Here is a 20,466-nt window from a genome sequence, read left to right on the forward strand (position 1 = left end):
CACCTTCTTGACGTGTTTGATCATGACCCCAATTTGTTAACGAAAGATGGTTGGATAGCCGCTCGAGGTGCTTGCAATTTTTTATTTGGTTTTGATGTATGTTTTCCTGAATGAATACTATGTTGAAGAAGAAGCACATTGGAATAAAGCCTTAATCCCGTGAACTGAATAATTGAGGTGAAAACATGTGTTCGATTCTCTTAAGTACTATTTTTTGAGAGAGGTTTAAAATCTTAATCTCAAAACCTGTCCTGAATCAGACTAGTCGCGAGGCGATGAATCAATTGAACCGATTGAAATATCTCCAAAAAAAAGAAGAAACACGTTCAAATTCAAATTTTTCATTATGTAATTTTTTTTTTTTTTTGATAAACCATGAGTCAGTAATAAGGCTTTAAATCACTTCTAAAGATGGCATTGACGAGAATTGAACACATGCTCTAATTTCCATCTGCTTAACTCTTATGCACCAACTAAGCTACCATCATTTGATATGAAGTCACTGTATTCAATATATGAGTATCTATCTATTTGATTCCTCTCTCTCTCTAGGCCTTCGTTCTATTTTTTTACACTCCGTATTTAACCCTTCTAGCGTTATATAGGCCCTTGTTCATGGAGCGCATTTTTGTATCGTACTGAATTGGGTGCACTTTTGTAGTTTATACTATGTATTACCGATAGTACATATTATAAATTACAAAAGTCACTTTTTTTTCTTTCTCTAGTACAAAAGCATGTGACATGATACGTTTTTATTGGCTGATCGCACTTACACCGGTTGTATTCTAGATTTTCGTTGTTTTTGGTTTCACAAGCGTACAAAATGTTTAAATAATAAAGGAAAAAGTTCACCGATGCCCTTCTGGTGTGCTTCAGAATCAACTATGCCCCTGTGATTTTTTGTTTATCACATATGCCCCTATAATTTATAAAAAATAAAAAACCACAGGGGTATATATAATAAAAAATATACCCTTTTACAAACCACAAGGACATATATGATAAAAAAAAATCACAAGTACATAAGTAATTCTGAAATAAATCACATAAATATTGGTGAACTTTTCGTAATAATAAATTAAGACACCATTATCAAGATTTAGTAGGTATGAGAATATTAATTATCTAGAGTCATGATTTGATAGGAATTGAAGAAAACTAAACAATTTACTTCATTCAAGCAGGCCACAAAATTTAATAGTTTAGCTCAACTAAATAAATTTTTAGGATTGAGGTCTCAGTCTATCAACTAATTTCAATTGTCCCTAAAATTCTCATAATGCAGGTTAATATTATTCTCAAAGGGGAATTATTCTAATGAACTCTTTTTTTATAGGTTATTCTAATATAATTCAAGCAGCATATTATTCTTAAATCAATGTAAAAATAAGAAGTATTATACTCATTTTTATTCTTTGATTAATTTATTTTCAATGACTCACGTAACAAAAAAAATTATATATATATATATTAAATATAAATGCGACCAACGCCCAAATATTAAAAATATAACCTATAATTCAATTCTAGCTTTCAAGTTCAACGAAATATTTTAGACTTAAAATAATAATTACTTTTGTGATATTATATGAATCAAATTAAATAAATTAAGATTTTTGATAATTCATTTATCCTCAAAGGACTCAGTCCATTTCTAGATGTTAAATTCTTAAGCTTAATTTTTTTTTTTGGGTATAATCTGGAGCGTATCCCCATTTAACCTCCTCCGATCACCTTATTTGAACTCTTGACTCAAGCAAATTTTTGAAAGCTCAGTTGTCAACTGATCTACCGGTTAATTTCCAGAGGTTCCATATTGAATTTCATCTTTCAATTCCTCACCCAATATCTTAAATATTTGTATGTATGGGCCATATTATATAGCAAATATTAAAGGGAAAAATTACTCTTACGCAACATAAGAGTAATTTTATCTCCTACATACCCATCGAAAATCGCGACACTTTTTTTTTTTTCTTTAAATGACGGACTCCACCATATGTATCTCTACAACATGAGAGAAGATCTCTTATGTAACATAAGATTAAATGAACCCAACATTAAAACACTATATTTGAAGGGCTCAACTAATCTCATGTTATATGAGAGAAAATATCTCATGTTGTAGAGACAAATGTGATGAGACCCACAATTTACAAAAAAGGAAAAGAAAAAGAAAAAGTGTATCACTGTTTTCGATGGGTCTATAGGAGATAAGCTACTCTTATGTTGCATAAGAATAGTTTTTCCCATATTTGAATTAAGAAATTATAATTTTTCATATACCATGAAAAGAATCACATAAAGGGAAAATTCAAAAGAAGAAGCTTGAGAAAACTCGTTGATTTCTCTTTGCTTTTGCTCCTATATCCTTGCCGTTACCCTTTTTTCCCCTCCTGCATGTGTTAATAATCTTTTTCTTTTGTTGGTTTTTAAAATCTTTCTAGGCTTTTTTTAATAATTTTTTAAAATAACTTTAGATCAAAAATTGATTTGGATAAAATCTCTTCTTACGTTTATTGGATTTTCTTGAATCAATTTAAAATCTTCAATGTTATACTTTAAAGTATACAAAAAAAATCATAAAAAGCATATAAAAGATAAAATATTATGAATTTAAATAAAATAAAAATGCTAATAGTTAGAAAAATTAATGAAATTTTACGTCACGTCATTCATTTGACACTTTTGTACAATTAATGACAAATTTATTGTAGAAAGTGTATATATTACATATTTTTTCTCTTTAGTTTATAGAACAACAATGACTGATTCACTTAGGTATAAAAGGTGAAACAATAGTGCCTAGTGGATAGTGAATACTAAATGATTTTCTGCAGAAAAAGGAATAATATTACTTAGAGGTTGTTTGTTTCATCTTTTAAAAAAAAGTAGTTTTTATCACTTTCTTATTTAAAAGTACTTTTTACAAAAGTTAAAGCTATTTATATTTTTATAAAATTATTTAATTTTTGAAAAAAATATTTGACTTTTGACTTCTGCTTTTTTAGAAGTTAAAATTTTTAGCTTCTGAAAAAAAGTAAGTTTTTGACTTTTTTTTGTGACTTCTCCTTTTTTTAAAAGCAGATATCCAAACGAACTAAAAACGAAAAGTACTTTATTTCTTGAAAAAAAAAAGCAGTTTTTGAAAGAAAAAAAAGTTCATCCAGGCCCTTATTCTTGTCATGACCGTTATATTATTTTCAAGAGATTCAAAGATTAGATGAATAAATCTCAATTTCATCTTTGTCATTAAGGGAAAAGGAACATTGTTGGCACTGTGCAAGACACTTATCTTTTTATTTGTTGAGCATAATGAAAGGAAGATTTCGGGGGTCCTGTGGGGCGCAAGGAATAAAATCTTTTGATGTTTATTGATAGAAAAGATAGAGACAAGAATTCCCTAGGTAAGTACAAAGCACCAAAGAAACTAGGCCAATCCATAGATAGAATTTGAAGATTTTGACTTCAGTTGCGTCAAGAATATGAATTTTCTGGTGGGAGGAGAATTGTGTGAATGTAAGAGCCATCTCGTTTCTTCGATCTATAGAAAAGGATTCTGTTTTTTTATTTTAATATAAAAACATCCAACTGGTATCAATTTTGTTCTAAACAACTAAAAGTACTAATTTAAAATTTAAAACTCACAGGTGGGATATACATATTAATCACAAAAAGAAAAAGGAAAAAAGTCACACATCAACTTTTATAAGTGTTGCTTAACCTGAAATTCCAAATCTATGAAAGGCAACCATTGCCATTTGCCATAGTGGAATTTGTTCCTTACTGAGACTCACTGTACCATCAATGTTCATTCAATGACTCATCTGGCTTGGGATATATGCCAGTAACCAGGATCATAATCAAAAGTAAAAACTTACCAGATATCCAAGGTGGAGAATTTTCTCGGGCGCTAAGTTATCCTCTCAAATGGATATTATTAAATAACCCAATAGAATTTACGCATAACTTTCTTTTTCCTTGATAATTAAAATTATCCAAAAATCATCTCGATAACAATAGCTCATTATTAAATGATTAGCTCACCAATCCTCTTGTATCATTTTTTTTTTCACAAACCACATAGTAGGAATTATTGTTCGATCCGAAAACATTCATAATATTATGGTGGAGTACTCGGGCTAGCTCTCTTAAATAGAATTTTTTGCATTCACAAGAATTTGAACCCAAGGCTTTGCTTAAGCGGAATCAAACACGTACTCTTTGAACCAACCATATTTGGTATCCTCTTGTATCATTAATTTTATTAAGAGTAAATATCTTTTTTGGTCCTAATCAAATTTCACGATACCCGCTCCCTAGCAAATAAAAAGGTATTCGTGGTCCCTAAGAAATTCAAAATGGACTCATTTAGTTGAAATCGTGGTCCTTCACAAATTCAAAAAAGACCCACATTAGTCTCTCAAAAGGACTAAAATGGGTCCACTTTGAATTTATTAGAGACCACAAACAGCCTTTTTATTTGCTAGGGACTAAAGCGACCATCGTAAAATTTGCTAAGGACAGAAAAGAGTTCTTTTATTAAAATATCTTACTTTTTTTTCATAATTATTTTAGAATTATATGAGATAATATCTCATATTGTAGGAGGAACTTAATTCCATTATTTAATCTTAAAACTCAACGCATTCAACTTATTTTTTTTTTTTTTTTTGGAAATCTCTTTTATTATAACTGTGAAAATGTTACCGCGAGACAAATATTTCTTGCTATAGTGCCATAGAAGCCATGGCACGTTACCAGTTTGCGCAGGAAGCGTCCAAGAAAGACAGATCAGTGCCAAGGTGACATGCAAAACCGTCGAGCAAGCAAGCATACATACAACGAGACATAACGGAGCAACCTGTGTGAATATTTGATAATACGTGGAAAATAACCGACTAGAGGGTCCACAAAACCTGCAACTTAGGAAAAGTGTCAATTTACAACCAAGCAGCACCTTCTAATTAATTTTCAAAGGAAACACTCAAGTGACTCATTAGTGCCTCATTTTGCAACAATTTTTTTTTTCTAAAAAAATTTTATAACTCATTTGAATGGGAATAGTTTATCAAATGTCTTTTCTAACATAGCCGTGTAAAAAATCTCACTAATTCGTTCATAAATTTACTATCAACAATTAGAATAAATATTTTATCTTCTCCATTCTACAAATTTCATCATTAAAACAAAGGAAAAAACTATTCTTATGTTACATAAGATATATTTTCTCTCCTACACACCCTTCGATAACTGTGTCACATTTTTCTTTTCTTTTCTTTTTTCAGGTGGTGAAACCCACAAATTTATCTCTATGACATGAGATAACTATCTCCTTTACCATGAGATTAATAAAATCCTAAAATAAATTGTGATGGTTATCTAGGAACTTGGTCAATAAATTTATCATTCCTCATTTGAATATTATAAGAATTTTGACAAAATTTATATACATTTAGAAGTAAAAAATTTCAAAGTTTTTGATTACTTGTAACATATTTTAGTTTCAAAATATTTTTAATTTTCACCGAAATTCTTATGACTCTAATCAAAAGAGTAGTAATTTTCTTCAGAATTTTTGTAAAATGATTCAAATTCTGGGTCAAGGTAAAAATGAGAGCTTTTGACCATTTGCGTCACTATAGTCAGTACTATAGTACTTAGTAACAGAGGCAAGCAAAAGGGGTGGCAAGGCAATGGTAAACTTTGTTTTGTGTTAAAAGGTTATATGCTGAAATGGGTGACAGAGGGGGTTCTTGTGAGCTTCTGATTAATTAAGATTTCGACAAATAATATTCTTAGTTAAATACTAAACTAAATTCGAGGTTAATAAAGGTGAAGGTGAAGATGCTTTTATGTGAAAACTTTATCATTTTTTGTTGAAGAAAAGAAAGGGAATTAAAATATTGTAAATGTTAAAGCAATGGAGGACACTGGCTCCTACTTTTGCTTTTTCCACATATTCACACTCTAACCTTTTTTCGGTTTTCTTGAACTTCAAGGGGTTCTCGGGCTAAGAAATCTTCTAGCATTTGAAGCATTGCATTACGTTACTGACAAGGTGTGTGTCACCCCTGACCTTGCTCATTGTCTTTTTGTGAATTTCCAACTCCAAAAGAGCGTAAAGAGAGCACAAAAAAAGGGTTCAGTTTGCTTCGTCTCTTCTTTTCTATACTATTTATTTTCTTCTCATTGTCCCTGTTCTAATCATTCTACATTTTGTTTGAAAAAAAAAGCTTGGATTTTTCTTAACCTTTTCCTTTTTGTTTAGTTGGGTTCTGAGAACTGTGGGGTTTCAGTTGTTTTTGGTGCATTTGAATTGATCAAGTTCATTGGGGTAAGAGAAGAAGAATGGCAGGAGGGGGAGGAGCTGCACCGCCGCCTAAACAGGAAGAGCATCAGCCACATCCTGTGAAAGATCAATTACCAAACGTTTCATACTGCATCACAAGTCCTCCACCCTGGCGTGAGTTTACTGCTTCATTGACACCAATTTTTATCTTTGTTAAGAATTGTCTTTTATTTTATTTTATTTTTTTGTGCCCCATATTTTCATGGATGATTATTTATTTGTAATGTCATGGTAATTCTTTGATTTGTCACTTTGATTTCTTTCTATATGTAGAAAAACTTTTGAAGATAATTTTTTTCTTCCTCTCTGTATGAAGAGTCTTTCTGTTCTGCTAGAGTGAGTTTGAGTTTTCTTATGGTTGTCAACTTGAGTGAAAGTTCAGGTCTTTTAGATGCATTAGTCCTTCTATGTTTTTGAGGCACTTTTTTTTTTTTTTTTTTAATTTTTTTAATTTTTAAAAAAGTGTATCTTCATATTCAATTTGATGATTGAGTCTAGAATTTAATTGTTAATGAAGCGGAGGCGATTCTACTTGGTTTCCAACATTACCTGGTGATGCTTGGCACAACTGTTTTAATACCAACGTCTCTAGTTCCCCAGATGGGAGGAGGAAATGTAAGTCTTGACAAGGAGAAGAGGGGGAAAAAAAAAAAGCATGTGATTTTCAATAATGCTGTGTGATTCCTAAGTCTAACAAAGATCTCAATTGTGCTTCAATAGGAAGAGAAAGCAAAGATGATTCAGACCCTATTGTTTGTGGCTGGCATAAACACATTTTTCCAAACATTATTTGGGAGTCGTCTACCTGCAGTTATTGGAGGATCCTACACCTTTGTGCCAACTACCATTTCAATTATTTTGGCTGGTCGCTACAGTGACATTGTGAATCCTCAGGAGGTTGGTTTGGTTCATTACAAACCTGCTTGTTCTTCACTGTTTTGCCATTTTTGTTATATCACACCATCCTTGTTTACCTGATTTGTGATAAATATGCAGAAATTTGAGAGGATAATGCGTGGAACACAGGGTGCGCTTATTGTTGCTTCAACCCTCCAAATTGTTGTTGGCTTCAGTGGCCTTTGGCGCAATGTAGTGAGGTTGGTTCTAGTCTAGATACTTAAATTTTTTTTTTTCTTTCCTCCATCTTAGTCACGTTGTGCTTTGTAAGATTATCCATGCAGTGCTTTTACTTTCTGATGTTGAGATGTTTTCAATTTACTTGTTTGGGTTAGATTTAATTATTTAAATTCTTGTCGAAATCAATTGCAATTTCACTGATATATAGGATTTTATACATTCTTAAAGTTCTTAAAATCATCTTGGTGAATAATTTGCTATATTTTTGTTTAGGTTCTTAAGCCCTCTCTCTGCTGTTCCTTTGGTTGCTCTGTCAGGCCTTGGACTTTATGAGTTGGGCTTTCCTGTGGTATGTTTATATACAACAAGATATGGTCCTTATTTCTTTCCTACATTTATGAATTGCAATTGGTATGATTCACCACTTTCTTGATTGTGGCTTTTGAATTCTAGCTTGCAAAATGTGTGGAGATTGGGCTTCCAGAAATAGCAGTCCTACTAATATTTTCACAGGTGATTTATAATTTTCATGATGCTGAATTCCCTTTCCTTCCATCCTTAGGGTCATTTTTAAAAATAACCATGAGCACCTGAGATGAAATTTTGTTAGTTCTTGCTTTCTCTTTTCTTTCTTTATTCAATTTAAATGTTATATTCTAAAGATAGTGATGTTTCTTTGCACAGTACATTCCTCACGTGATGAAAGGAGAAAAGTCTATCTTTGATCGCTTTGCAGTACTATTCTCAGTGGCAATTGTGTGGATTTATGCTCTTCTTCTTACTGTGGGTGGAGCTTATAAAAATGTACCACCTACAACTCAGATTACTTGCAGAACTGATCGTGCTGGAATCATAAGTGCTGCACCTTGGTAAGGTCCTTGTGGTTTTTCTAATAATAGAAAATGGTTTCTTCTTTATGTAGCAGCAAGGATATTTTGGACTACACAGTTGTTGGTGACTTTTGAAACTTGTTTTTAGTTCTTTGGATATAGTCTTGAATGACAAGAAAGAATGGATTAACTTCTAAGTATTGCTTCTGGCAAAATATATTAATCAGGATTAGAGTCCCGTATCCTTTCCAATGGGGAGCTCCTACATTTGATGCTGGAGAAGCTTTTGCTATGATGGCTGCTTCATTTGTTGCTCTAGTTGAGGTTTGTTTATTTTTTATGCTTGTGATAATGTTAACTATATACTTATCTTTGAACTAAGTGCTGTGAATTCTGAACTTTGTCTCTTCTCTAGAAGCTCATTGTTTTGAGTTGGGCTTTTTGACCAAATCAATACAATTTTAAAAACTATTTATAAATAATGTTGTTAAAAAACAATCTCCTTGCTTAAGTTCTATTTGGCTACGTAATATTTGAGTTTTTTTTTAATATTTTCTTGTTATCATCACAAATTAAAAAAAAAAACAAAAAAAACCTGTTACGTGGAGTTGCGCCTCTCACGCAGTTATGTCACGTGCATGACTGCACTTTGCAGCATGCCACTGATTCTCAATCTTCAACCTTCCCCTCGAGTAAAGTTTGAGTGAAAGTCAGTGCAACCGGATATTTATTTTGTGATACTTAGATAAAAAAAAATCACATCAACATTTTGAATGTGACTTGAATAGATGGCCGATTGCACTGACTTGAATGCAACGGTTGCACTCAACATTTATCCCTTCCCCTCCCACAACAACTTCCATCAATTCCCAAGACAATTAAGAAAATAGTTAGATATTATATTGACTTGTAAAATATTACTGACCACAATTTAACTAATGTGAATAGTTGGACTGCACTCGCTGTAATTTTTTTGAGATTTGGAGAAATTATTATATAATATTAAAGTATGTATTTGATAGAGTTGTATTTATTCTCAGGATTTTGTTTTTCAATAAGAAAATTGTACTTAACACTCTTATTTTTACAAACAGTTTTAAAATTGTAATTAAAATATTATCTAATATAGTTATACAATTAAGATCGGTATAAATATATTTATCTTTTTCAAATAATTTCATCTTTTATTTTTCAAACAACCAAGTTGAAAATATAATTATTATTTTTTTGATACATAATATAATCAATTTGTTTGTTTGTACATAACTAAAATAAATATATAATTGTTATAAAAAAAATAAAAATAAATATATAATTATAATTAAATATACATTGTCTATATTAACATAACCAATTAACCATCATATAAATTTTCATGATTTTTGAGAAAAAAAACTTATGATAACTTTTCTTGACTTTTAAAATTTAAAGTTTATCACAAATAACATTGTCTTAAAAGTCATTAAAATTTTATTAGATTATTTTTAATATTAGTTTTTCACCGGCCTTTAAATTATTCAACTATTCTCTTAATTGCATCGGAAATGAACGGAAGTGGGTTGAGAATTGAGAATTGAGAATTGAGAATTGATGGGATGTTGGCATGTTGCCACACCAGACACTTCTCACAAGAAAAAAACCCAAATTCCACGGGACGAAATGTATCCCAAACAGGTAAATTATTTTTTAACTACATTTTTTTGGGTAAATAGTTTTTAAAACTGTAGTAGTTTAGTAAAAAAAAGCCTTGTGATTAGCATATTTTCCTGCAATTTATTGTATTATAATTTTTTATTTTTGGCTAGAATCTGTTTCATTTGACTCATTAATCTGATAATATGTAGAATGCTTATAGAGTTGAGACAGGAACGGCATTATATATGTTCTCAATAATTTATTAAAGATATAAGCAGATATTTAAAGATATAAACCCTTCACTTTTAAGAAATTTGTGATGACCATCCAACTTGGTGTAGACAAATTTCTATGCAGTTTGTTGCATACTATATATTGGTTCTTTTCTCACATACATTTCCAATTTTCTACAGTCCACTGGTGCTTTTATTGCTGTTTCAAGGTATGCAAGTGCGACTCCATTGCCACCTTCAGTTCTTAGCCGTGGTGTCGGATGGCAGGTAAACATAATTTATGAATTCAAAGTATTTTTCTCACCACCTAAATTATTTGACTTCTCTTTGTGTGATATCTAAATTATAACATTAAGACTTTTAAATCATTTCATCAAATTGCATAATGAATGTCAGCATGTATACGAATCATGCCTTGTTGGTTTTCTGCTTGCTCTAGATGCTATGTCAAATTTTCATTTTTGTTATTGTTTGAGATTATCATTTATTGCTATTTCTTGTGTATCAGGGGGTAGGAATTTTGTTATCTGGGATCTTTGGGACAGGGAATGGATCATCAGTATCTGTGTAAGATTCTTGTTCAAAACTCAATGTGCTGGAGTTCTTGATAGGGTTAGTATATATGAATCATTATAAGAAACATTCTTGGCTTTTCTCCAGGGAGAACGCTGGACTCTTAGCTTTGACACGAGTTGGTAGCCGAAGGGTTGTTCAAATATCAGCTGGATTCATGATCTTTTTCTCCATACTTGGTAAGTTCATAAGGCTAGCAATTTTAGTATATTTTTTCACCTTGGCGAACCAAATGTACTTACTATGAAATGCCATTATATATGCAGGAAAATTTGGAGCTGTCTTTGCTTCAATCCCAGGGCCAATAGTTGCAGCTTTATATTGCCTTTTCTTTGCCTATGTGGGTATGTATGATGAACTCCAGAATCTGATAGTTTCATTCAAGTTTGATTTGTTCACCATTTCTTTTTTTTTTGGCCTTTTTCCTACAACACAGGTTCTGCAGGTCTCGGATTCCTTCAGTTTTGCAATTTAAACAGCTTTAGAACTAAATTCATCTTAGGATTCTCTATTTTCATGGGCTTCTCTATACCACAATACTTCAATGAGTACACAGCATTTAAGGGCTATGGTCCTGTACACACCCACGCTAGATGGGTATCCAGCTTCTCTCTTTCTTCTAATGATTGAATGTGCATTCTTTTGTTAATTAGTTGATGTTCAAACTTGGAAGTAGTTCTTGAGTTATGTTTTCTCATTTTGGCAGTTCAACGACATGATCAATGTCCCATTCTCGTCCAAAGCATTTGTTGCTGGTTCATTGGCACTGTTCTTGGATGCCACATTGCACAAGAAAGACAACCAAACTCGTAAAGACAGAGGCATGCACTGGTGGGACAGATTCCGTTCATTCAAGACAGATACAAGGAGTGAGGAGTTTTACTCTCTACCCTTCAATCTCAACAAGTTTTTCCCTTCTGTGTGATTTTGGATTGGACCATGCTAGCTGTTAATTAGAAAGTTGTATGGTGAAGCCAAAAGATATGCACCCTCCAATGTCTCGTTGTGGGTACTAAAATGTGATCTATAACTTGGAAATCATCAATTTCTTCATTCTTAACTATAAATCAATGTAACAACATGAACATCTTCACTTTGCCGCAGCTTCTTTCTTGCAAAGCTAATAACTTAACCTCGTGGAAAGCTTTAACCATTAAGTGAGCCGTGTTAATTCAAGTAACTTTTACGGGTATCTATTTTAAGGAATTAACGTTTCTATTGCAATTCCAAAAAGATGCTGAGGAAAGTAAAATTTTTAAAATATCTGTATTTTTTTTTTCTAAACCCCATAATGAAATTATTTTAATGTTACATGAGATACATGTTACATATGAACATATTTTAATTGTGCTGGTAATAAAATGAAATCCCCATCTTTTACATGATGAAATGAGATGGAATAGTTATAGAATAGTATAAAATGCTTATAACTAGAAGTTTAAAAGAATCCACGTTTTAACTTTCTGAGGTCTAGTGCTCTAGTTTAGTTGTAACCCTTTTTCCATGGACTTGGTTCTTAATAAAAAAATTGGAACATGAAATCTGAGTTAAATAATGTTACTTTTTATTTAATAATTATTTTGAATCAATTTAAAAAATTATAAAATTCCTTTTCCTTTGACATCATCAGTGCCTGCGTCCGAGGATGATCCTTTTAGTTTGGAACATGAAATCTGAGTTAAATAATGTTACTTTTTATTTAATAATTATTTTGAATCAATTTAAAAAATTATAAAATTCCTTTTCCTTTGACATCATCAGTGCCTGCGTCCGAGAATGATCCTTTTAGTTCCATCTGTTTTTCCGTTGTTTTTTAGCTTCTTGTATTTTGGGTTTGATTGCTTCCGTGTATACCTATAAAAAAGGCCGGACCCGAATCAAGTGCAGTTCTTTTTTAACCACACCTTCTTTAATTATTGAAAACTTTATAATATACTTACTTTTAATTTTTTTTATTTAAAATGTAATTCAGAGGTTAGGATAAAAAAGGCCTAATGTTATTTATTAAAGAAAAGGCCTTATGTAAAGACATATCTGAGCCAAAACCACGTACAATCCAGCTTGATCTGTTATACGAATTAATTAATAATTAAAGGCATCTATTTTGATCATGTCGCTAAGCTAAAGTTAGAACACACACCATCAAAAGCAGAAGGATGACACGATAGGCTCATTAATGTGAATGAGATTGCCTCTGGTTTTGGTAAAATTAATTGATGGCCATTACCAAATGTCAATTGTTACCGGAGCCTTTTTAAGATTCTTGATTCAGACATATAATTCTTTCTGTACATCCGTGACCATAATGAGACTTAATATTATCACAAAATTTTCCAAGGTTTTTGGCCACCAAGTAAAATAACCTGTTATTTGTAAAAAAAAAAAAAGAAGCATTATTTTTACTAGGTAAGGTTTGTTAATAATTTAAATATATTGAAATGTATTTCCATTTGTAGCAACTAGCAAGCATATATTATTTGATTAGTGCAAAATGAGGTTGTAATCAAAGTCACCTGCAAGAGTCATCCTATCAACTTGTAGAATTCCTGAACAATTTATAAAAAGAATAAGAGAATTATTAATCTCATGTTGAAAAAATCTTATCTTATATCAGATAAATACATGGGTCTCTTTAATTTTATTTTTATTTTTATAAAAATAGATTCCACATATTTATCTCTATAACATAATATAATGTCTTCAATAACATAAAAAAATATTTTCCCATAAAATAATGGGAAATATAGTTCTCATATTTTAAGAGAAGTTGTATTCTCTAATAACAAATTAAGATTATGTTTTATGTGTAGTAAATAATTATAATTTTAAATTTTTTTTTTCTCTTTTCTAAAAAAGTTGTTCATTGATATAAAAGAGAAAAAAAATTAACTTTAATATTATAATTATGCATTATCAATAGGGTTTTATTAATCTTCTTTCACATAAGATAGTTATCTTATGTTGTAGAGAGAAAATGGGTGGGTCCCACCATTACAAAAAAAAATGAAGTGCAAAAATCAAAGTGAGAGAAAATGAGATAAGTTACCTTATATAAAATGAGAGTAATATTTCTCTTATCAATAATACATAATATTAAATGATTGCAGGAGAATTCCTTCATTCACATAAAAAGTTGGAAATTTTTTAATATACTACCACTGCACTCAATTTTGTATACATCTATCCAATAAAAATTAAACACATGTTTAATTATTAACGATACAACAGTTGTACAAAAGATGTGCTCGAGAAGTTGGGACCCTCAAATAATAACCAAAATCGTGAGTCAGGCTACTTAGGGGAAAAAGTTCACCTAGCTGTAGCCCAAAAATAGGGTGGATTAGGAGTAAAAAATCCTTCAGTCCAAACAAAGCACTGACTGCGAAAATGGCTTGGAATACATTAGCTGAACTGTAAAAGTTGCCCCAAAAAATGCCCAAAAAGTAGCCCCCAAAAAATGCAAAATAGAAACTGTACAAGTATACCATCAGCCTTATCTTTTTTCTTTTTTTCTTTTTCCATCTCTCTCCAGACACTGACCAAAATGTCATGCTTTGACAAAAATATTATCAGAATGCAACGCGAACAGTAAAATTTTTTAAATTGCCACGCGACATAATTCGCTACACAGTATAGCAAAATATGTCACGTCAGAACCAAAAAGTATCATGTGTCAGAATGTTGAAATTCGCTACATAGGGTAGCGAATTTCAACAATTTTGACACATGGCACTTTTTGGTTCTGACGTGACATATTTCGTTACACTGAGTAGCGAATTATTTGCATGCATAATTCGCTACACTGTGTAGCGAATTATGCCGCGTGGCAATTTGAAAAATTTTACTGTTCGCGTGGCATTCTAATAATTTTTTTGCCAAAATATGACAAAATGGTCTGTGTCCCCTCTATCTCCACCTTTCCTTTTCTTGTTTTCATCTACGGATTGCAATGATGTCTCTGTTTGAAATTTCAGTGTAACTTACATTTCTGATATTAACTGATTTCTTCGATTACAGTTACATTTCAAAACAAGATCTTGAGTGCCTAAAGTTTGTTTTTCCAATGCTGATAAATTGATGAGTTACTTAACATTTTATTAACCTTGGTTTTAAATTACTAATAAAATATTTGACATATAATTTTGAATAATCCAAAAAACTTGATTAAGGAATAAGGTTTGAGATTGTTTTTGGATTAAAATATAGCTAATCTCCATCAAAATTTAAAAAATTGCTAACCTCAAGTGTTTGATATAAATATAACTAAAATTTAACATGTGATCATGTGCCTACTAATATATCTTATGCTTACACGCCACCAAACAACTAAGCTTGAGATTATGTTAAAAATTGAGATAGTCCTAAGATTAGTCAAAAAAATCATATTATTGAATTATTCTTATCATAATATCTTACGATATGATAATTGTTTTTTTTTTTTTTTGAAGGTGAACATCTATGCATTTAAAAAAAAAATTGTAATTATAAAATGTATTGACAGGTGGCATGATTACTTGGTATTACAGTCTGTCTTACCTTGTTGGGTACTGAGAGGTGGTTCTTGCGCTTTGGCTTTAGCTCCCATCCCATATATGTTATGCTACTATGCATCACTTCCACTCACCTTTCTCTCTCTCTCTCTCTCTCTCTCGCACGCACGTTGCCGCCTCAGAAATCTCGTGCTCTCTCATTCCATCATCTATGGCGTCCATCATCGAATCTGGTTGGCAGGTTCTATCTTCTCTGCCCACTTGCTTCATTCATTCATTCTTTGCAATTTCTACAATTACTAGTACCCCATCAACAGCCACTTTTTTATGCTGCGATTTTTTTGACAAATTTATTAGCTTTTTCAAATTATACGTAGATGTCAGGGTTTATTTTGATGTGCATATGCTATTTAAGCAATGGGTTTCAGGGGCAGTAAGCATAAGCATTGATTGTTATTTATTAATTAATTACTTAATTAATTTTTTGCTTTACTTGATGAGAGCATAGACATTAGATTTAGGAATGAGAAATGGCACTTGTTTGGGGCTATGGTGATGGGAACTATGCATTATCATTGTCATGGGTGTTTTGATGCCACTATGAAAAATGCTGGCCCAAGCTCTATTTGGAAGTTGAATTGTTGTTCTTACTCTGCTATCAACTGGATTCTTTTAGATCAGTGTGACTGATAAATTTTGAAATTAAAACACGGGGTTTCTATTTTTTTTCTTTTCTACTTCTAAATTTTTATTTTTTATTGCCCCCCTCCTTCTTGACGTTGGATTTGTATTTTTGGTACTGCAGTACTTGACCACACATTTCAGTGACTTTCAACTGGCATGTTTGGGAAGTTTCTTTCTACATGAAAGCGTTTTCTTCTTATCTGGACTTCCTTTTATATGGCTCGAGAGGGCAGGATGGCTGAGCAAGTACAAGATTCAGGTGCACCCTTGTTGGTATTTGTTGTTATCTTTATATTGTATGATTCCTCCGTTTGTTCTCCAAGATAGAAATTCAATGCTTTATCTTTCTATGTTTTTTCTTTCCTTTCTCTAAAAGTATTTTAGAAAGTTCTCTTTAGAAGGACATCATTCATAACTAAACTGCTCCAGAATTGTTTGCTTAGACATGATATAAATATTCCTTAGCACGCACCATGTTCTTCATATCAATTATTAACTTTACCCTGTTTTCCGTAGTGCTAATAACAATGCTAATACTATCTGGGCCTTTACAAGTAAAAGTTCCTGGAGATCTCTTTTCAATTTCTTCTTCCTTATCTGTGTTCTTACATAGGTAGATGTTCTAACAATGCCCTTTGGTGTTGATTCTCAACCTTTTGGTTGGCCGTTCCATACCGAAACATTTCTCTCCAAAAGTATGTAGCATGGTTTACTTTTTGAGACTTGTACATGCTATACTTGAAGATACTATATTTGAATAATGTATTGACTGAATCCTCCTGATACCAGCAGGAAATGATAATTGTTTTCCATTTTCACTTGTAAATACATTGTTACGTACTTTAGAAAAGAAAATAAAAGTTCAATTTTGTTGATCATGGTATGCAATCAATTTTTCCTGTTGGATCACTGGGTAAGATACTAAGATTTACTTTTGTTGCTAATGCTTGCTTTAATGCAGGCAAAAATTAATAGTCCTGCAGCTCAGGAGAAGTGTATTGCTCGCCTGTTGCTTTATCATTTTGGTGTCAATCTACCTGTTATGATTTTTTCATATCCTGTCTTCAGATTCATGGGAATGCGGAGTAGTCTTCCCCTACCATCCTGGTACTTTCAGGTTCTTTGAGCACTGACATTATTCTAAACATCGGAGTCCCATGTTAGGAGGTTTTCCTGTAAATATTTGGAATGTGTTTCCTTTAAGCTTACTTAGCAAGATTTAATTTTGGTTTTGCAGGAAAGTAGTTTTTACTCAAATAATCTTTTACTTCATTTTGGAGGACTTTATATTCTACTGGGGACATAGGATATTGCACACAAAATGGTTATACAAGCATGTACACAGTGTTCATCATGAGTAAGTGTAATGTGTATTCTGGGGTTTTGGTTTATTATATTGATAATCTATAAACTACTATAGGTTTTTGCTATATTGTGAAGGTATGCTACTCCATTTGGACTTACTTCTGAATATGCTCATCCTGCTGAGATACTTTTCCTTGGGTTTGCAACCATTTTTGGTCCTGCCATCACTGGGCCGCACTTGATAACTCTCTGGTTATGGATGGTGCTGAGAGTCCTAGAGACAGTTGAGGCACATAGCGGTTACCATTTTCCATGGAGTCCCTCAAACTTCATTCCATTGTATGGGGGGTGAGTGTGAAGTTCCTTCTCCTTAACCTGAAACCAGTCACCAGTCACCAGCCATTAGGTTTATATTCTGGTATTATGCTTATTGTTGTTAAATGTTGTATCTTCACTTACAGAGCTGATTTTCACGACTATCATCACCGTTTGCTGTACACCAAATCTGGGAACTATTCATCAACTTTTACTTACATGGACAGGTAAGTTTTGAATTGTGCTTAAAGAATTCTTCAATTTTTCGTGATGGTTGGAATCTAAGATGGTGTTTAGCGATGCCTTGGAATTTGGATGTTTTACTTGTTATACTGACACTGTACATGACGTTTTTGCTGTCATATTAGGATATTTGGAACTGATATAGGGTACAGAAAGTTGAAAGCATTGAAGAGCCCAGGAGTTGAAGACTACGAGCAAAAAAAACAATTAGAACAAATGTTTGGGAAAATCCAGAACGATTAGAAAGTTGATTTCCAACCTAAGGGTATATCTGAAAAATGTCTGTCCTATCAACTGTTCTTGTGTTTTGGAAGCTGGTCTTGTCGACAAAGTGCTCATGGTTTTTTTTTTTTTTTGGGGGGGGACATTTATGCCCTGTTATTCAAAGAACTTTATTAGTGACAGTGGTTTCAATTTTGGGATGTCTCCTCATTGCTCATCTAAATTCTTGATATGCTGTATACTACTGTTATTTGTGTGAATTGAATTGAGTCAAAGTGACCATTCAGATAGAGGAGAGAACTGGGAATCCAAAGAAAATCCAGGATAAATTGATCCCACATGTGCCACATTAAATGGTTTTTGTTGATATTCGTTTAGTTTGATCCCACAATCGAAATACTAGGGAAGAGTATTAATCTCCTCCTGCTTTTTACATGCTTTCTGTCCGAGTGAAAGCAACTCCAAAGAAAAATGATTATATATGTATATAATTGACTCCTTTAAAAATGAGGTTTACTTTAAAATGAAAGTGAAGAGTTATAATTGTTGGTGAAAAAATATTAATGATAGCCATAGCAACTCACTTGTTATACTTTTTAGTTTCTGTTGTAACCATATTAAGTTAGTAAGTTAGAGTTAGTTATTTGTTATTTTTTCATTCTTTAGTCAGTTAGCTTCCGTCTTGTATATGATGATATATATATATATATCATCTTTCGTGTAGTTTCTTTGATCATAATATGAAATCATACTTTTCCTCATTTGGTAATATGGTAACAAAGCTATGAAAAAAGAGCTCTGGTATTCATTTGGCGCATTCATCCTAGTTGCAATCTTCCATTACTCTCTTTCTGCTTTCTTCTCACTTCCTCTTATTTTCTAAAAATGGCAAATGTTCTTTAGGACTATCTGACGTATCCAGGGAATCCATATTTCCTTCGTGCAGGTGAAAATTCATCCATGGTTCTTGTTTCTTCTTTGTTAAATGGGAAGAACCATCACTCTTGGTCGAGAGCAATGAAAGTGGCTCTTCGATCGAAAAACAAACTCAGCTTCGTGTATGGCACCATAGTTGTTCCTAATGTGAATGATCCAATATATGATGCATGGCAAAGATGCAACACAATGATCCCTTTGTGCGTCATATGCTTGGAGAGATCTTCAATAGAGATTCTTTCAAGCATATATCTTTAGTATAACATATTTCTAAGAAGAGATTTATCGAATTCAACAAGATGAAAGATCAGTTTCTGATTTCTACACTCAACTGAAGGCACTTTGGGATGATCTTGAGATCTTACAACCTCTCCCTAGATGTCTTTGTGTCATTCCATGCAATTGTAATTAGTTTGATGAATGCAGGTAAGATTGGAAATTTGAATGGCTAGTACATTGGCTTTTCTCGTTACTAAATAATAACTAGTTTTCAGATTGATTTGATTTATGAGGAAATAATAGTAGTAGTCAGTAGCATGTAATAGTTGTCATTTGTTACTGCATGCATGTATTTAGGATTGAATCGGAGAATTTGAATCCCTTTTCCTTGCCAGCAGAGGAGGGGTTCGAGGAGAAATATTCCTTGCTATCATGCTCATTATATCTATAGTTTCTCTCCCTAAGTAGTTTGAAACCATGTTACCTCTTTTAAATGTAATATCTTTCTTTTCTAGTTTATACATTCATGTATTTGTTTCAAATTCTTGATTTGAAAAAAGTATCAATTCATACATATGAAGTCCGTTCTTGATTTGAACAAGTCTACACATTCGTTAAACTTATAACAGCATTAGTAAAATTAATATTAAAAACTTACAATAACCCACTTTATCAAATGCATAGAGGTATCAACTTTTCACTGTTGAATTTATTGAAGATAGCAATCAATGAAATTCAAAATATGTCACATGCAATTCCACAATCCACATTACTTCTCGCCTAAAGTTCTCATTCTGTAGTCATCCAATTTAATTGACTCCATTAAAAGCCTAATACTTGTTAATACCATAGAAGTTCTCCATTCTTATGTGAAAGTTATCAATTAAAAGAAGGGTTTTATAATTCTCATGTTAAAGGAGAATTGAAATATCATATTATAGAGATAAAAAGCATGTGGGACCCATCTGTTAGAAAAAATTATATGTAAAACCCATGTCAGCACGGAAATCGAAGGATGTGTAGGAAAATTGTAATTCAAATGAGAATTATAACACCCTTGAAACAATTAGGTAACTTTACATGCTTTAGTGCTTTATTGTCGCTAATCGCTACCGGTCTCTGTTGCAGTAACCACATTATTTTATTTATTTTTATTTAAAAAAGTACAAAAAGGTTAAAACAAGAAGAAGAATCAACATAAAAAAAAGTAATTATGAAAATTAAAATTGATAAGATCATATCCTATTATTCAATAATAGAAGATGATTTAAATTAAAATCACAAAACAAATAATCAAAATAATTAATGATACAGTAATAAATAATTAAATGATAATTAAGAAAGTAATC

General features: G+C 31.9%; 2 protein-coding genes across 5 annotated transcripts; both read left to right on the top strand.

The window, feature by feature from the left end:
* The first annotated feature begins 6,354 nt into the window (after nucleotides 1–6,354).
* LOC133312903 (nucleobase-ascorbate transporter 6-like) lies at nucleotides 6,355–11,628 on the top strand. Of its 2 annotated transcripts, none has more exons than XM_061514179.1 (14): nucleotides 6,355–6,469; nucleotides 6,873–6,974; nucleotides 7,080–7,252; nucleotides 7,352–7,452; nucleotides 7,706–7,781; nucleotides 7,886–7,945; nucleotides 8,117–8,301; nucleotides 8,490–8,586; nucleotides 10,311–10,397; nucleotides 10,639–10,697; nucleotides 10,791–10,882; nucleotides 10,970–11,047; nucleotides 11,140–11,300; nucleotides 11,410–11,628. In XM_061514179.1, exons 1-14 carry the CDS (start codon nucleotides 6,355–6,357, stop codon nucleotides 11,626–11,628), a joined length of 1,605 nt encoding a protein of 534 aa, XP_061370163.1. The 2 variants fall into 2 exon arrangements, with proteins under 2 accessions (XP_061370163.1, XP_061370162.1); XM_061514178.1 differs by having other exon boundaries at nucleotides 6,873–6,970; nucleotides 7,076–7,252.
* A 3,637-nt stretch (nucleotides 11,629–15,265) lies between these two features.
* On the top strand, nucleotides 15,266–18,502 carry LOC133312904 (methylsterol monooxygenase 2-2-like). Of its 3 annotated transcripts, none has more exons than XM_061514180.1 (7): nucleotides 15,266–15,434; nucleotides 16,019–16,136; nucleotides 16,839–16,984; nucleotides 17,115–17,234; nucleotides 17,318–17,530; nucleotides 17,644–17,724; nucleotides 17,866–18,502. In XM_061514180.1, the coding sequence occupies exons 1-7, from the start codon at nucleotides 15,301–15,303 to the stop codon at nucleotides 17,981–17,983; spliced, it is 930 nt and encodes a 309-aa protein (XP_061370164.1). In that variant the 5' UTR covers nucleotides 15,266–15,300; the 3' UTR covers nucleotides 17,984–18,502. The 3 variants fall into 3 exon arrangements, with proteins under 3 accessions (XP_061370164.1, XP_061370165.1, XP_061370166.1); XM_061514181.1 differs by having other exon boundaries at nucleotides 15,322–15,434; nucleotides 15,999–16,136; nucleotides 17,318–17,533; nucleotides 17,611–17,724; XM_061514182.1 differs by having other exon boundaries at nucleotides 15,322–15,434; nucleotides 15,999–16,136.
* The last annotated feature ends 1,964 nt before the right edge of the window (nucleotides 18,503–20,466 follow it).

This window comes from Gastrolobium bilobum, unplaced genomic scaffold, assembly GCF_033153095.1.
Source record: "Gastrolobium bilobum isolate Gb01-03AN ecotype WA unplaced genomic scaffold, APGP_CSIRO_Gbil_v1 utg6455, whole genome shotgun sequence".
Taxonomy (NCBI): Eukaryota; Viridiplantae; Streptophyta; class Magnoliopsida; order Fabales; family Fabaceae; genus Gastrolobium; species Gastrolobium bilobum.

What these genes read in the sequence shown, in the direction of transcription:
- LOC133312903 (XM_061514179.1), top strand. Translation starts at nt 6,355, where the DNA reads ATGGCAGGAGGGGGAGGAGCTGCACCGCCGCCTAAACAGGAAGAGCAT. An exon ending in ATGAGTTGGGCTTTCCTGTG is followed by an intron (nt 7,782 to 7,885) that starts GTATGTTTATAT and finishes TTTGAATTCTAG; the next exon opens with CTTGCAAAATGTGTGGAGAT. An exon ending in GATCTTTTTCTCCATACTTG is followed by an intron (nt 10,883 to 10,969) that starts GTAAGTTCATAA and finishes TTATATATGCAG; the next exon opens with GAAAATTTGGAGCTGTCTTT.
- LOC133312904 (XM_061514180.1), top strand. Translation starts at nt 15,301, where the DNA reads ATGCTACTATGCATCACTTCCACTCACCTTTCTCTCTCTCTCTCTCTC. An exon ending in AGTCTTCCCCTACCATCCTG is followed by an intron (nt 16,985 to 17,114) that starts GTACTTTCAGGT and finishes TTGGTTTTGCAG; the next exon opens with GAAAGTAGTTTTTACTCAAA. An exon ending in GTACACAGTGTTCATCATGA is followed by an intron (nt 17,235 to 17,317) that starts GTAAGTGTAATG and finishes TATATTGTGAAG; the next exon opens with GTATGCTACTCCATTTGGAC.